We start from the raw sequence: 18,396 nt of genomic DNA, 5'->3' as shown, positions 1-18,396 counted from the left end.
TGACAGCTGCTGTTTTGAAGTAAATGGGAAGGGGAGGGAGAGAGAGAAGGGAGGCCAATAAGGCAGAATAAAGCAGTGGTACTTTGGGGCAGTTCTACTCTGTCATACACGGTTATGAGTCCAAATCCACTCGGCAGCACACCAACAACAACCCTCTTGGACAAAGATACGCAGATATTAAATGTCTTTTGATGACCTGGATTTGGACCAGTTCCCTAGTCCTGTAATCTCTAGATTACAAAATGAAAAGTACCTTCTTTGAAGATCCCTTTAAACACAACTTAAATTTTACCTAGTCACAGTAGAATCTACATCATACATTCTCAGCAGGGATGATATTAACTCCAGGTGAAAACTGGTTCTTGGGCAGAGGTAACTTTACTCTTTTTATGTATAAAGCACAGATATACATAAAGTACACAAAGAGATATAGAGCATATCTGTGGTATTAAAATTTCATGGGATGGGGGATGATTTAAAAAATTGTCTAAAAAAAAACTCTAAAAGTCTCCTTAACCAAATCAAACCCATTGCCACAGAGTTAATTCTGACTCATAGTGACCCTATAGGATAGGGGACAACTGCCCTATAGGGTTTCCAAGGCACAGCTGGTAGATTCAAACTACTAACCTTTTGGTTAGCAGCCATAGCTCTTAACCACTGCACCACCAGGGCTTCAAAAAGCCTCCTTAGGGGGGGTAAGAATGAAGAGTTTGGAAACACTGATTTTTATTATCTTACATGAGAAGACTACCATGATCTCCATGTAAACTTTTAAAATTTCAACTTCCAACATTATCTTTATGATAAATATCTAGTTATAATAGGTACAGGATTATCTGCTTATGTATTCTATACGTAAGGAATCTGATGTTCTTAGAGGAAAGGACAAAGCTCTGTAGTTCACTGTCTTTGGTGATTCAGCAGAGTTGGTATTTCTTTGATTTCTCCTCTCTGCTTCTGCTTTTGGCATGAGTAGCACTTTCTAGTTCGACTTTTAATCTTGGAGCTGTAACTGGATATGTAAATATATGCAGATTCAGTAACATTCACATAAATCAAAACTGATGGTAAATAAATTAAGGAATCTTGAAGTTAGAGTCAAGAAAGGACAACTATAAAAATGACAGCAGAATGTTTCCAGATTTATTCTCACTCCCTCAATCATCTCCAGACCTAGTCTAAGTTTACTCAACCAGTTGCCCCACCAGCTCTCCCACCAGATCTAACGTCTATTTGATATCTGGGATTCTAGGTTTGACCTCTTAACCAGAAACAAAGGTCATGCAAAGGTCAAAGGAATTACCTGGACACCTTCATTGATGTCTCTATTAATTTTCTATTACTGGGTAACAAATTATCACAAACTTCACAGCTTAAAATAACACTTATTTATTACTTCACAGTTCAGGCATTCAGATGGCTTTGGCTGGGCTCTCTCTTCAGGGTTTCACAAGGCCAAAATCAAAAGGATCAGCTGGGCTGAGCTCTTATCTGGAAACTAGGGGGAAGAGTCCACTTCCAAGTTCATTCAGGTTCCCTGCAGAATACAGGTCTAGGTCCCTGTTTCCTTGTTGGCTGTCAGCTGGGGGCCACTTCCTGCTCCTAGAGCCACCTAAGTTCCTTACCACACAGCCCCCTCCATCTTCAAACCAACACAGAACCTCAAGTCCTTTTCATGTTTCGAATCTCTCTGGCTCACTCCTCTTCTTAGTCAAAAAAAGCACTTTATTTTTACGGGCTCATGGCCCTGGTGGCACAGTGGTTAAGAGCTCAGCTGCTAACCAAAAGATCAGCATTTCGAATTCACTAGCTGCTCCTTAGAAACTCTATGGGGCAGTTCTACTCTGTCCTGTAGAGTCGCTATGAGTTGGAATTAACTCAATGGCAATGGGTTTGGTTTTTAGTTTGGGTGATTAGATCAGGCCCACCAGAATAATCTTTCTATCTTAAAGTCAACTGTGCCATGGCGAATGTAATTAACGTCACTGAATTGTACACTTAAAAATGGTTAAAATGGCAAATACTTTATTATATATATTTTACTACAAAATTCTTTTTAAAAAAGCCATATAACATATCATAATCATAGGACTAATATCATATTCACAGGTTCCAAAGATTAGGGCAGGACATCTCTGGGGGGCTATTTTAGAAATTTTGCCTACCACAATGTGTTGAGAATTTGTTACACTGCAATACAGAACAAAAAATATATATAACAAATATATAACCAAAAAAAAAAGATTAAAAAATAGATAGGTAGACAGGCAGATAGATGGATAGATACATATGTGTGAGAGCTCCAAAACCGAGGCACTTGACTGGTATCAGAATGACTGGCCCAGGCCTGAACCCTGACTATATCTTAGCTTTTGCTTATTTCCCCTGCGAACTTTTAGACAGACTCAAGTACATAACAAACGCAACCATTAACTTTCAGACAGATTTAAGTACAAAACAAAGGAAATGGTTTTCTCTGTGGTTAAAGATATGGAAAGAATGTTCCTAAGGGAGGGTCTTGATTCAAGACCCTTATCAGAAGTCCTCTAAGCAGTCCTCAGGAAATATTTTATCCAAAACAAGCTAGCAGCCCTCAGGAAATGTTTTACCCAAAACAAGCTATTTTTAACAGAATGTTCTCAGAAAGAATTTCTTATAATCACCTTGTGATCACCCTGCGAACCCTGCCTTAGTCACATATTTCTGTAATTTAGGAAGCCAGCCAATCCAAATAGCCCAGCTATGTGTTTGCAATCATCCCTGTAAAGCTCCTGCTTCTAGTTGTCCCACCTCCTGTTTCCTGATTTTACCTCATAAATATGCCCATGTAACTCCACCACTTTGGAGCTTTTGGTTTCACTTTGTGAGGTCCGGCGCGTCCCCGGTTCGAACTGTTTTGAACCTTCAGTAAATCTCCTTACTTTTATTTTAGCAGAGCATGCGTTCTTGCTCTTAGACCAAAACCTAAACCAAACTCGTTCCTATTGAGTAGATTCCAACTCAAAGAAACCCTATAGGACAGAGGAGAACTGCCCCATAGAGTTTCCAAGGAGCAGCTGGTAGATTTGAACTGGTAAACTTCTGGTTGGGAGCCGAGCTCATACCAGCCACCAGAGCTACTACTCTTAGATATATATATATTAGTGATACATAGCTTTTAAAACATATAAGAAAAAAAAAAATTTTTTTTAAGACCCCCAAAATAAAAGAATTCCTGGTGTTCATTAATTTTAAAAAATCATATAAGTAGAAAAATCAAAATCAGTAAATAAACTATTTTTATAATTAAAAAAATAAATGGCATACAAATGAAAATACTCAAAAAATAATGTACCCTAGAATAGCAATAACATTAAAAGTTCCTAAAGCTTGGCTTCCTCCAAGATGAAAGGGGAGAGTTTAAGAAAGGCAGCAGTAACCAAAGCATGTACGGGCCTGTAGGATATAGGAAAGACTTTGGCTTTTACTCTGACTGAGATAAGAAGCCCTCTAAGAGTTTTGCGCAGAGGAGCGCCATGATCTAACTTATATTTTAAAAGGATCACTCTGCACCTGTGTGGAAAACAGACTTTAGGAACAAAGATAGAAGCAGGGAGTATTCTAAAGCTCCTTTACTACAAAACTCCAGGTGATGACCACTTTGACTGGGATCACAATAGAGGGTCCTAGACAGAGCAAAAGAAAATTGTAGAATAAAAAACTAAACTCACAAAAAAGACCAAACTTACTGGTCTGACAGAGACTAGAGGAACCCTGGAGACCATGGCCCTAAGACGCCTTTCTGGCCTGGAACTGAAGCCATTCTCGGAGACTACCTTCCAGCCAAATAATAGGTAAGCCCATAAAATAAACAATAACACCCTAAACATGCTCGTTAGAACAATCCATTACACAAGATCAAAAGGGCAATATTTGTCCAAAGATGAGAAGGCAGGGAGGGTTAGAAAATCGGGGCGAAAAAAAACAGGGAATCCAGGGCAGAAATGGGGAGAGTGCTGACACATTGTGGGGAATGAAACCAAGGCTCTGAAACCCTTTACGTACAAACCATGGAATGGGAATTCAACTCGCTCTTGAGCGGGAATCCAACTCATAACATATTACAAAGGAAAAGGGGATGGGATTTGCTGATGGATTCAATATGAAGTTTGAGCAAAAAGAAAAACTCATGGATGACTCCCAGCTTTTTAGACTATGCAGCTGGAAGAATGATGCTGTTATGTCCTGAAATGAGGAATGCTGAAGGAATGGTTAACTTGGGGAACAAGACAGGAATAAGGGAGGGTACATCAATATATTCATTCAATGAGTTAATATTTTTAAAGCTTACTCTCCAGTGCAGAGAACATATATGAAATAATCACACAAACGGTAAAACTGTAACATTGACAAAGTACTACACAGGAAAGGTAGATGGTTCTAAAAAACCCCCAGTGCTGTCGAGTCAATTCCGACTCATAGCAACCCTATAGGACAGAGTAGAACTGCCCCATAGAGTTTCCAAGGAGCGCCTGGTGGATTCAAACTGCCAACCCTTTGGGTAGCAGCTGTTGCACTTAATCATTACGCCACCAGGGTTTAGACCAGGAAAACCTAGAAATAGGGGAAAGAAAGGCTTCTCAGAAAATATCAAAACTAAGCTAAGACTTGAAAAATAAGGACACAACTAGGCAAAGGGGGAGAACAAAGGTGGATTTTCTTTAAAGTTAATGAAGGTTAAGCTTCAGGGCCCATTACTTGCATAGGCCTCTTCCAAGGTCCTGGGAAAGGCCCTAGCAATATGTTAATATGGTCATGTTTGTAAAATTTGCAAAAAAGAAAAGCATTTTAACTGCACATGGTTAAGACCACTATCTCTTTCCACTCAGACTCCCCGCCATCTTACTTCCCCTAATATCAGATAGCACTGGAGTAGCTGTCTGCATGTTTTTGGAATCCAACTTAAAAAAAAAAAAAAAATTGAGTTTTACCCAAAAAAATCTGGGTACACACACAGTTTGAGTTTAGCAGAATATATTTATACAGAGTCAGTTCCGCATATTGCTAGCTATTGCAGTGTAAAAATGGCTTATAGGAATGCCCCTACAGCCTATGGAGCTAGGTACCTAGTATTACAACACAAAGGTATGGGCCAGAGACTCATATAGAGGTAGGAAAGAGTCATATGGTATCTGGCACGAGAAGTACAAGGCTAGTGGTAAAGAAACAAGGTTTGAAATGGATGGAGCTAGAAGCTTATTTTTGGGAAATTCTTCCAATCATAAAAGAAGTGAGGTTGTAAGTAGAGAATCTGGTTCTCATCAATGCTTAGTCAAAACAATATGAGCAGATTTTTGGGAAAAAAAAGTTAATATATATTCATAAGTGTGTAATCATACACACAGAAAGAATTAAAAAAAGACATATTCCAAAATACTGTTTTTACTCTCAGTGATATTTATTTTTATCATTTAATAAATCCATATATTTGTAATTTTTCCACAATAAAAATGTATTATTTAAATTATAAAGAAATATGGTTTTCCTTTTTAAGTCAAAAAGCTTTGTTTAAATATTATTCAAAATGTTTTATTCTTTTTAAAAAATAGATACAATTCTTTTAACTAAAATAAACATTTAATAAAATTTAACTAAAATTAAATAAAACCATATATACCAAATGTCTGTAGCATAAAGTCTATAATTTTCCATAGCTGCTGTCCTCTTCACTGATGCCCTTTATCATTGAAAGCATTATCTATCTACTGACATTATGAACTTAGACTCTACCAGTGTGTGTTAAATAGTTGTATATGTATTGTTGTTGTCGTTGTTTTAGTTCTCCTTTGAGGAAACTGGGGTTGATAGAACTGAGGGTTGATGTGAAGTGAGAAAATTAACTGCCTTCTTAAAAGATGGGGTAAACATATTAGAACAAAACTTATATCATCAGTAGTTTCTTGGTAATAACTAAGGAATATTTATATCTATGTTTTCTGTGTTTTGTTTTGCTTACGTTCTTTAATCAAAAAGTAGAAAAAAATCATAAGAAGACTAAAAAAGTGAACTTAAAATAATAATAAAGTCAAATTATTGAGGTTTTAAAAGAAAGGTGAGATACTGGAAAATAATATGTAAGTGAGGAAGGGATGATCAGAGTTCAAACATTCTTAGGTTCTTTTACTCTTCAGGATGGGGATTAAGATATTGTGCAGTAAAATATTAACTCAGCAGTTCTAGGCTGTCCATACCCTGTACATTTCAAAAAAAGGTTTGGCCCTTGACTGGCTTCCGGGAGGTAACCTCTAAAGTCTTGAAATATCCTGCCTGACAAAAGTGTCTTTGTTTACCTAGAAGCCTTGGGCCATCCCAGATAGTATAACAATGGTCTTGGGTGGGGATCCTGGGGCATGTGGTATAGCTTCACTACTAGAGAAGCTAGAGACAAAGGTCAGCCACACAGGTGGTCAGCCATGACTGCATGACTGACCCTGAATCCTGAATAAAACCCTGGACACAAATGCTCAGGTGAGCCTCCGTGGTTGGCAATACCCCATGTGTATTGTTAAACATCATTGCTGAGAGAACTAAGTGCTGTCTATACAACTCTACTGGCAGGTAAGGTGAGAATTCTCTCACCAAACTACCAAAGTCCTGATTACTCATTAAAACCAAACTCATTGCCATCAAGTCGATTCCAACTCATAGAGACCCTATAGGACACAGTAGAGCTGTCCCATGGGTTTCCAAGGAGCAGCTGGTGGATTTAAACTGCCAACCTGTTGGTTAACAGCTGAACACTTAACTACTGTGCAACCAAGACTCCATTAAAACCAAAAACAAAACCAAAACCACTGGCACCAAGTCGATTCCGACTCATAGCGACTCTATAGGACAGAGTAGAACTGCCCCATAGAGTTTCCAAAGAGTGCCTGGTGGTGAACTGTCAACCTTTTGGTTAGCAGCTGTAGTACTTAACCTCTATACCACCAGGGTTTCCATGGCTCCATTAGAGAAATGGAAATTAAAGCCACAATAAATTTCACTACATTGTCCACTAGAATAGCTAAAATCAACAGTGGACACTACCAAGTATTGGTGAGGATATGGAGAAACCGGAACCATCATGCATTGCTGGTGGGATGTAAAATGATACAGTCACTTTGGAAAATAATCTGGCAGTTTCTTGAAAAGTTAAACACATACCTATCATATGATCCAGCCATTCCACTACTGGGACTCTACCCAAGAGGAATGGAAACATATGTCCACACAAAAACATGAATGTTCATAGCAGCATTATAGGAAAAAAAAAATAGGTTACCTCCCAGCAAAAGGTAGCACCTCCAGACAGTTTCAACGGTTTTAGTATTTTTCTAGTTCTTGTGTTGGGTCATAGGTTCACAAAAGTTCATAACTTACATATAGAGGATATATTAATCTTGTACATATAAAATATATATTAAAATTTTGTTTTTTAATAAAATGTAAACTGAAATGCTCCCTGCGCTCAGCTAAAAAAAAGACTGAAGAGACTACCTGTAGCTGAAGCAGAAAGTAGAGAAGTCAAGAACTGGCCACTAAAAAGCAGTCTGGGTACGTAGCATATTCCAAGTCAGCCAGATAGATCATGAACAAACACCTGAAAGGCCTGTAACTACCGCTTGGATTCAAAAAGAATTAATAAAAGCTAAGTGAAAAAGTACAGGAAATTATTCTGAAACTTCAAAAATAGAAAGTAGTTGTTGGTTAATGTTCAACTTTTTGCAGTTTAAATAAGTTTAAAATACTAATGATCCAGTATTTCAGCAGGAGCCCCAGGGTTATACAAAAGGTTAATCACTCAGCTGTTTATCAAAAGGTTGGCAGTTCTAACCCACGCAGAGGCTCCTCAGAATAAAGGCCTGGTAATCTGTTTCCGAGAGATCACAGCCATGAAAACCCTGATAATATTGGAGCAAAGGTCCAACTAGAGCTCAAAAAGATTATGTAAAAGATTGATTCTAGCACCATCTGGTGGCAGTATTCTAAAACAGTAGGTTTAATTCTTTTTCTTATTAATACTAATTTGAGATATCTTTCCATTCACACTCATTCAGTCATTTAACATCTAATAAGCATCTACTACACATAGCACGGAGCCCTGGTGGCACAGTGGTTAAGAGCCCAGTTGCTAACCAAAAGGTCAGCAGTTCGAATCTACCAGCTGCTCCTTGGAAACCCTTTGGGGCAGTTCTACTCTGTCCTATAGGGTCACTATGAGTTGGAATCATCTCTATGGCAACAGGTACACATAGCACATTTATGTATCTTTAACTATTTCTTGGAAGGCTGGGCATAAAATAAGGTATAGTATCTAAATGTGTGTGTGTGTGTGGTGTGTGTATGTACGTATAAAATCAGGACTTCCATCTTGAAGGAAAAAGTCTACAGTTAAATTATAACTGTCAGAATGTATGAAGAGTCTGCTTTTGTTCAAAAATGTGTTTAAAGTATCTGTGACCCCAGGACCTTCAGACAAGAAGTTCCTCGGGAGTGTACTGGGAAACATAGTCTATCAAGTTACCACATTAGGACTAGTGAACACACCAATGCAGTTTTAAGATATCCTCAAATCCTTTGACACTTCTTCCTTCAAAAGGTAGAGCCTAATTTCCCTTCCCCTGAATCTAAGCTGAACTTAATGACTCACTTCAAATGAAGAAAATGTGACAGAAATGATAGCGTATAACTTCCAAAGCTTCATCAATTCTGTTCTGCCTTCTTTCGGATCACTTTCCCTGTGGGAAGTCAGCCACCATGTTATGAGGAGGCTCAAGCAGCCTGTGGACAGCCCATGTGCAGAAGAACTGAGGCCTCCTACCAACAGCCAGCACCTACTTGCCAGTCATGTGAGTAAGCTCGCTTGGAACAAATCCTTCAGCCCTACCAAGGCCTTCAGATGACTGCAGCCCTGACATCATTACACAACATTGCCTTACTAAGCCCACCCAAATTCCTGACCCACAGAAAATGAGGAATAATAAATGTTCACCATTGTGTTAAGCAACTTAATTTGAGGATAATTTGTTATACAAGAATACATAACTAATACAACAATCTATCACTTCTCAGAACCAAATTTTATCAGTAACAGGAAATAAAAATAGACCACTTTAATACTATAAGTTGCCCAAATGTTAGTAAAATTTCAAATTTTTCTTCCTAATTTACAAAGTAGTGACCCTTTTTTAATTCCCCCAAATTATTTCATAATTTTATTTCATAATATTAATATTAAGTTAATTTAAAGAAAAACAGTAACCTAAACAGATTTCAATCGGCCAATAAGGATTTCTTTGAATGCCTCCTTTTCGTGAGCCGTACAAGGTATCGAATGGAGATGAAGGAAAAAAACAAACACGGTTTTCAGGAAGTTATAACTTAATTCAGATTAATGTTCATGAAATAATTTAAGTGTTTTAGTAAAACTTTTCCCTTGGCTCTAAAGATTATAGGTCAGTGGGAGAAGATGTGGAAAGTTTCTCCTTTACCTCTGTGAGGGATCCACAAGCCACACCACCATGCAGAGCTTCATCCAAAGCCGAAAGGGTAGTAGATAAGAATGCTGGTGAGAGATCAGCAGACCTTTGGGTCTTCATCCTAAAAGCCTGAACAAGAAGAAGATTATGTTCTTTTCAATCTCCAAAACTATTCAAAAACATAAAGCAACTCCAAATCTCTAAACTTTAGCAGCTGTAATCCCAGTCCATCTTTTCTTCTTCTACAGCATTATTTATTTGTTCAACAAATATTTACTATGTGCTAAGGACTATGCTAGATTATGAGGACACAATATAACAGATAGAGCCCCTGTCCTCACAGTTCTTATAGCCAACCGAAACAAAAAAAACTCAATCTGTTGCCATCCAGTCGATTCCAATTTATAGCGACCCTATACGACACAGTAGAACTGCCCCACAGGGTTTCCAAGGAGCGGTTGGTAGATTCAAACTGCTGACCTTTTCGTTAGCAGCTGAGCTCTTAACCACTGCGCCACCAGGGCTTAGGACTAAAAACCAGGCAATTACAATTCGGTTAATAAACAACATTGTGGTACGGAAAATGGAGGCATAGAGACTGTACACCTGATCAGGACTGTGCGATCCAGGAAGACCTCATAGAACAGTGGGATGTCTGAGTTAAAATCTGAAATAGCTATTATACAGGCAGGGGAAACGTAAATGTTTCTGCCAAAGAAGACAGAATGCACAAAGAAAGGTCAAGAAGCAAGAAAGAGATGAAATAGAAACTAAGGAAAGCTACAAAAAACTTTAAAAGTCCATTTAGCACAGTCACAAGATGGAGCATGGTCAAGATGTAGCAAGAGATGAGACTAGAGAAATAAGCAGGGGCCCAATCATGAAGAGACTTGTTGAAGAGTTTGGAGTTTATGCTGAGACCAACAAGCAGTGACAAGATCAAATTACCATTTCAAAAAGATATTATATTCAATACAGTTTGTAAAGAATAGCTTGACAGTGGCTGTGGTAAGACAAATCCCCCCCACCCCCAAAAAAAGATGTCCCTATCAAATCCCTGGAACGTGTAAATGCTACCTTATTTGGAAAAAGGGTGTTGACGGATGTAATTAAGTTAGGGACCTTGAGGTGAGGAGATCATCCTGGATTATCCCAGTGATGCCTAAATACCATCACAAATATCCTTATAAGAGAAAGGCAGAGGGGGATCACATACACAGAGGAAAATGTAATGTAAAGACAGAGCAGACAGACAGAAGTGGCCACAAGCCAAGGAATGCCCAACAGTCACCAAAAGAAAGAGGAAAAGGCAAGGAATGGAATCTCCCCTAGAGCCTCCAGGGGGAGTGCAACCCTGTCAATACCTTGATTTCAGACAACTGGCCTCCAAAAGGTAAGAGAATAAATTTCTGTTATTTTAAGCTACATGTTGTTGTTGTTGTTGTTGTTGTTAGGTGCCATCAAGTCGGTTCCAACTCATACCAACCCTATGTACAACAGAACAAAACACTGCCTGGTCTGGTGCCATCCTCACAATCATTGTTATGCTTGAGCCCACTGTTGCAGCTGCTGTGTCAATCCATCTCATTTAGGTTCTTGCTTTTTCTCAATGACCCACCACTTTACCAAGCATAATACCCTTCTCCAGAGACTAGTCCCACCTGACACGTCCAACGTACATGAGACGAAGTCTTGCCATCCTTCCTTCTAATGAGCATTACGGCTGTACTTCTTTCAAGACAAATTTGTTCATTCTTCTGGCAGTCCATGATACATTCAATATTCTTCGACAACACCATAATTCAAAGGCATCAGTTCTTCTTCGGGCTTCTTTATTCATTGTCCGGTTTTCACATGCATAGGAGGTGACTGAAAAAAGCATGGCTTGCATCAAGAGCACCTTAGTCCTCAAAGTGATACCTTCGCTTTTTAACGCTTTAAAGAGATCTTTTGCAGCAGATTGCCCCAATGCAATGCGGTGCTTGATTTCTTGAAAGCCGCTTCCATGGACATTGACTGTGGATCCAAGTAAAATGAAATTCTTTACAACTTCCATGTTTTCTTCGTTTATCATGATGTTGCTTATTGCTCCAGTTGTGGAGATTTTTGTTTTTTTTTTTAATGTTGAGGTATAATCCACCCTGAAGGCTGTGGTCTTTGAGCTTCATCAGTAAGTGCTTTAAGTCCTCTTCACTTTCAGCAAGCAAGGTTGTGTCATCTGCATATCACAGGTTGTTAAAACGTCTTCCCCCGATCCTGATGCCAAGTTCTTCTTCATACAGTCCAGCTTCTCAGGTTATTTGCTCAGCATACAGATTGAATATGTATGGTGAAAGGATACAACCCTGACACACACCTTTCTTAACCTTAAACCATGCAGTATGCCCTTGTCCTGTTTGAACAACTGCCTCTTGTTCTATCAATAGGTTCCTCATGAGCACAATTAAGTGTTCTGGAATCCACATTCTTCACAATGTTATCCATGATTTGTTATGATCCACACAGTCGAATGCCTTTGTGTAGTCAATAAAACACACGTAAACATCTTTCTGGTATTCTCTGCTTTCAGCCAAGATCCATCTGACATCAGCAATGATATCCCTGGTTCCACGTCCTCTTCTGAATTTGGCTTGAATTTCTGGCAATTCCCTGTCGATGTACTGCTGAAACTGCTTTTGAATGATCTTCAGCAAAATTTTACTTGTGCATGATATTAATGACATCGTTTGGTAATTTCCACATTCTGTTGGATCGCCCTTCTTTGAAATGGGTACAAATATGGATCTCTTCCAGTCAGTTGGCTAGGTAGCTGTCTTCCAAGTTTCTTTCCTGTCTTTTTGTGATGTCAGGGAAGTTTTGTGTCAGGAGTTCTTCAACTATTTTCTCTGTGTTTTCTGTCCCCCCTCCCTGTTCTGGGACTCCAATCACCCGCAAGTTATCCTTCTTGATAGAGTCCCACATGATTCTTAGGGTTTCTTCATTTTTTTTAATTCTTTTATCTGATTTTTTTTCAGCTATGTTGGTGTTGATTCCCTGGTCCTCCAGATGTCCCAGTCTGCATTCTAATTGCTCGAGTCTGCTCCTCTGACTTCCTATTGCATTGTCTAATTCTGTAATTTTATTGTTAATCTTTTGGATTTCTACATGCTGTCTCTCTATGGGTTCTTGCAACTTATTAATTTTTCCACTATGGTCTTGAATAATCTTTTTGAGTTCTTCAACTGTTTTATCAGTGTGTTCCTTGGCTTTTTCTGCAGTTTGACTTATTTCGTTTGTGATGTCTTGAAGCATTCTGTAAATTAGTTTTTTATCTTCTGTATCCGATAATTCCAGGATTGTATCTTCATTTGGGAAAGATTTTGATTCTTTTGTTTGGGGGGTTGGAGAAGCTGTCATGGTCTTCTTCTTTATGTGGTTTGATATGGACTGCTGTCTCCGAGCCATCACTGGGAAACTAGTTTTTCCAGAAAATCCGCTGACTGGTACGCTGGCTCCAGGCTCTGAAAACAATCGCTGCCTCTCCGTATTTGTTCGTTCTCCGTCTCTAAATCTGTGTTTGTTGTTCAGGGTTCGTAGATTGTTATGTATGTGATCGATTCACTTGTTTTTCCGAGTCTTTGTTGCAAGAGGGATCTGCGGTAGTGTCCACCTAGTCCGCCATCTTGGCCCCGCCTCTTTCCTGTCTTTTTAATGACCTCCTGCATTCTTCATGTATGATGTCCTTGATGTCATTCCACAACTCATCTGGTCTTCAGTCATTAGTGTTCAGCACGTCAAATGTATTCTTGAGGTGGTCTCTAAATTTACGTGGGATATACTCAAGGTCATACTTTGGTTCTCTTGGACTTTTTCTAATTTTCTTCATCTTCATCTTGAACTTGCATATGAGCAATTGACGATCTGTTCCACAGTTGGCCCCTGGCCTTGTTCTGACTGATGATACTGAGCTTTTCCATAGTCTCTTTCCACAGACATAGCCAATTTGATTCCTGTTTTCCACCTAGGGAGGTCTACCTGTACAGTCACTGTTTATGTTTTTGAAAAAAAGTATTTGCACTGAAGAAGTCATTGATCTTTCAAAATTCTATCATGTGATCTCAGCATCATTTCTATCAACAAGGCCATATTTTTCAACTACTAATCCTTCTTCTTTGTGTCCAACTTTCGCATTCCAATTGCCAATAATTATCGGTGCGTATTGACTGCATGTTTGATCAATTTCGGACTGTAGAAGTTGGTAAAAATCTTCAATTTCTTCATCTTTGGCCTTAGTGGTTGGTGCATAAATTTGAATAATAGTCATATTAACTGTTCTTCCTATCACTGACAGAATTGTACTTCAGGATAGATCTCGAAATGTTCTTTTCGACGATGAACGCGATGTCATTCCTCTTCAATTTGTCATTCCCAGCGTCTTAGGCTGGGTTCTCTAGAGAAGCAAAACCAGTAAAGTATATAAATACATAGAGAGAGATTTAGATCAAGGAAATGGCTCACACGATAGTAGAGGCTGGAACGTCCCAAGTCCGTGGATCAAGATAGAGGTTCTTCCTGATTCACATAGCTGCAAAGGCTGGTGAATCCAAGATCAACAGGTTGGAAAGCAGGGCTCTTGCTCACAGACTGTGAAGATCAACGAATCCCAAGATTGGCAGGTAAGCTGCTAGCTTAGGTCCCAAGAACCGGAGGTCAGACGAACCAGAGCCAGCTGCAGGATCGAGTGCAGGCAAAAGCGAGAACATCTGCTTATATTCAGATGCAGGTCACACGCCCAAGGAAACTCTCTTTCAACTGATTGGCTACTCACAGAAGATTGCATCATGGGAGTGTTCACATACACACATAAACATAAGAATCAAGGCCTAGCCAAGCTGACACACAAACTTAACCATCACGCCCAGCATACCAGACCATATGATTGTCTGATTCAAAATGACTAATACCAGTCCACTTCAGCTCACTAATGCCTAGGATATCAATGTTTATACATTCCATTTCATTTTTATTGACCTCCAATTTTCCTAGATTCATACTTCGTATTTTTCAAGTTCCAATTATTAATGGATATTTACAGCTGTTTCTTCTTTGAGTCATGCCACACCAGCAAATGAAGGTCCTGAAAGCTTGACTCCATCCAGATCATTAAGTTTGAGTCTTCTCTGAGGAGGCAGCTCTTCCCTAGTCGTATTTTGAGTGCCTTCCTACCTGAGGAGCTCATCTTCCGGCACTATATCAGACAACGTGCCACACAGTTTGTGGTAATTTGTTAGAGCAGCCCTAGGAAACTAGTACATCAAATTCTTATTTCAAAGAGATGGTCAGGTTGGTTTGTGAAGATTATCATGAAAGTGGGCAACAGCAGAAGCAAGGAAATCTCTTAGGAGGATATTGTTATCATTCAGAAGAAAAGGAAAGGTGGCCCAACCTAGGGTAATTGTAATGCAGATATAAGTTTCTGGTACTAGTGAAGAATCTAAAGCCAGGTACCTAGTATATCTGAAGTTTTTCTAACGTAATAAAATTCTGAAATTCTCCTTTCTCGCCCTAAGTGCTTATACTCAACTATAAAAGAATTTGAGTTATTTCATTTTTTGATTTTGGTAATTCTGATGTATTTAGACTTATAAAAGTTAAAACCCTACAGGGAAAATTATTTTTATAATTACTTTTATTAATCTTTCCTAGGATATTAAATGTTAACTTGATTTTTAAAAGATGATTATTTTCTAAGGTTTCCTTTTTCTTTCAAGAGTTTTTGAGACACCCTCCCTTTTGTAATGTTCTTTTTTACATTTCAGTTTAGTTTTGCCTTCTCCTGGGCACTGCACAAAGAGTTGCTACCCTAGGATATTCTCATGGATTGAACTGTGTACACCAAAAATATGTGTCAACTTGGTTAGGCCATGATTCCCAGTACTGTGTGGTTGTACTCCATTTTGTGATTGTAATTTTATGTTAAAGAAGATTAGGGTGGGATTGTGACACCCTTACTAAGGTCACATCCCTGATCCAATGTAAAGGGAGTTTCCATGGGGTGTGGCCTGCACCACGGTTTACCTTATATGAGATAAAAGGAAAGGGAAGGGAGCAGAGAGGCAGTGGACCTCATGCCACCAAGGATGCAGCGCCAGGAGCAGAGCTCGTCCTTTGGATCTGGGGTCCCTGCACTGAGAAGCTCCTCGACCAGAGGAAGACTGATGACAAGGACCTTCCTCCAGAGCCAACACAGAGAGAAAGCCTTCCCCTGGAGCTGATGCCCTGAACTTGGACTTGTAGCCTACTAGACTAAGAGACAATACATTTTTCTTTGTTAAAGCCATCCACTTGCGGTATTTCTGTTATAGCAGCACTAGATGACTAAGATAGATATGAAGCAAATAATGTCTGCCCTTTCAGATACTGCCACAGTTCAGAAATTGTGAACAAAAAGGAAAGGACAGGAAGGTAAAGAAAATTCTTTGCATATCTACCATATGCTGCACTAAGTTTACACACAGTATTTCATTTAATCCTCACAATCACCCTAGTGTAATCATTTCAATTTTTACAGAGGCTAAAATATTGAGACTAAGAGAGGTTAAATGGTTTGTCAAAGATGACTCCAAAAGGGGAGGGGAAACAAGAATTGTTGCTGGATTCCGTCCCCTGCCCCTGCAAAAAAAAAAACAGAAGTCAGCATAACTCCATAATCCTAGATAACTACTATTGATAACATAGGTTATATACACTCACACATCTAGATTTCATTTTTAGAAAACTGACCTTGTACTCTAAATACAATTTGAAGGCCTACTTTTTTACCCAACATTTATATGCTGAGCATTTCTCCTGTTATTAAAATTCTTCAAAGAATATTTTAATGCCTATATATTTCATCATATAAATATAATAAAATTTATCCACTTCCTTATTATTGATTATTTAGGTTGTTTCCAATTTTTGATATAAGAAATATTTCAGTGCACACCCTTACACAGACATTTTTTGTCTATTTTATTGTGTAATTTCTAAGGGAAAAAAAAATCCTAGATGTGTAACTACCTAGGAGTATAAATATTTTAAATTCAAATTGCTCATAAGAAGACCACACCAATTTCCATGCCCACTAACAATGTATAAGAATGCTTGCCTCTCTGCAAACTTTAACATTAAAAATTACTACTGTTTTAATTAAGTTGCCCAGATAAACTGAGGTCAAGCCGTAGAACTGCAATCATTTACTCATTCATTCAAAAATATTATTTGAGTGCCTACTGCATGCCATATACAGTACTTAGATGGGCTCTCAGAATACAGTCGTAAGCCAAACAGACCTGGTTTCAGCCACATCAAGTTCACAAGTTACTGAATTCATGTCCCAAATGCAAGGCTCTTCCGTCTTTGTAAGGATGTAGGAAGACCAGTGTGTTACTATTTATGAACAATATACGTGCCCACTCTTCTGTAATCTTACCTACTGAATTCTTAGATCATGTAAAACACAGTTTATCATTGGATTTTTTTAAGCTTATATTCAGGTGCATAAAATAATTAGGAATGCTTCGGTAAAAGCCATGTGGTTTGCACATGATTTAGAAATATCTGAATATTGTCTACAATCTATCATCGGGCAATGCAGGTGGGCGCAGGGACATTTTAGCAAACATGTAAAGGCAGCTCTGTCTGTCATAATTAAAGTACTTCATTCATACCTACAAACGTAATTACCAGAATAACAGATTTGGCAATTCAAAAAAAGGGATAAAATGAACTAACAGAACAAGGCTTCAGAAACATTACTATGCATATAAATGAGACATAAAAGAATTTTGTGATATGACACTCTACCAGTTTTTCTTCTACTTTGGTGGCTGTTTCTTCTCAGGCTCATCCTTGTCTAATGTGCCCCTTAAATGTTGGTACCACTAAGGATTTGGTCTTGAGTACTTTTATCTTCTAGCTGTATACACAGTCTAGACAATCGCTCCTCCATTCCCAGAGTCAACTGCCATAGTTACACTAATGACTCCCAAACGTATACTTCTACTGCAGACCTCTTCCTTAAGCTCCAGGTCCATATATTTAACCCCCTATTTCGTATCTCCATTCCATATTTCACAAGCACTGTACATTCAACGACTACTAAACCAATTTCATGATCTGCCTCCCTCAAACCACTTCTCTCAATATTCCTTATCTCAGTAAATCATACTACCTGACTTCTCAAAGCAAAAATCAGGGAATCGTCTCTGACGTTCTCCTGTACCTCACCACCACACACAGCCAAACAATCACCAAATCCTATTAATTCTTCCTTCTAAATCTCGTTCTTATCCACATTATACCCTCTGCATTAAATAGCACACTAACAATTCAAGCCACAATCATTTTCTGCCTGAATACCAATTTCTTGCTCCCTTTCAATTACCTGTCTATGTTTAAGACTCATTTTTAAAAACACTTATTAGATTGTACCTTTTATGGCTTCCCACTACTCTTAGAATAAAGTCCAAAGTTCCTAATACAGTTTTCAAGGCCCTAATGATCTGACTCCTGCCTACTTCTCTCGCTTCATCTCTTGTCACACCAGCCTGATTTTATTACCATATCACCTCCCTTCCCAACCCCTTTGCCTATCTTTCTCCTATTCGTCCTTCAGGCTTTAGCTAAAGTGGTACTTCCTCAGGAAAGTCTTTCCTGACTCCTAAACTAAGTAATATTCCCTGTTAATAAGTGTTAAAGCTTCTTGTACTTTTCCTTCAAGAACTTATGACTACTACAATTAATCAACTATTTTTGTCATTATATGTTTAGTGTCTGACTTCCCCAGTAGACTGTAAGCTACATGACAGCAGGAGCTTTACGTATCTTGTTCATCAAGGTGTCTCCAATACCTGAGAAAATACCTGATACA

At 38.6% G+C, this 18,396-nt stretch overlaps 1 protein-coding gene across 7 annotated transcripts in view; it reads right to left on the bottom strand.

Moving 5' to 3' along the window:
- Positions 1-18,396, bottom strand: part of RAD51B (RAD51 paralog B) — an 834,574-nt gene that overhangs the window by 805,348 nt on the left and 10,830 nt on the right. For all 7 annotated transcript variants that reach the window (XR_007518880.1, XM_049897892.1, XM_049897893.1 and 4 more), the window contains one exon: positions 9,516-9,632. Coding sequence is in view for 6 of the 7 variants with exons in the window: in XM_049897892.1 (XP_049753849.1) it covers positions 9,516-9,632 (117 nt within the window). In the remaining variant the exon portion in view is untranslated. The remainder of the gene's footprint in view (positions 1-9,515; positions 9,633-18,396) is intronic.

This window comes from Elephas maximus, chromosome 10, assembly GCF_024166365.1.
Source record: "Elephas maximus indicus isolate mEleMax1 chromosome 10, mEleMax1 primary haplotype, whole genome shotgun sequence".
Classification (NCBI taxonomy): Eukaryota; Metazoa; Chordata; class Mammalia; order Proboscidea; family Elephantidae; genus Elephas; species Elephas maximus.
This window is presented reverse-complemented; position numbering and strand designations above follow the sequence as displayed.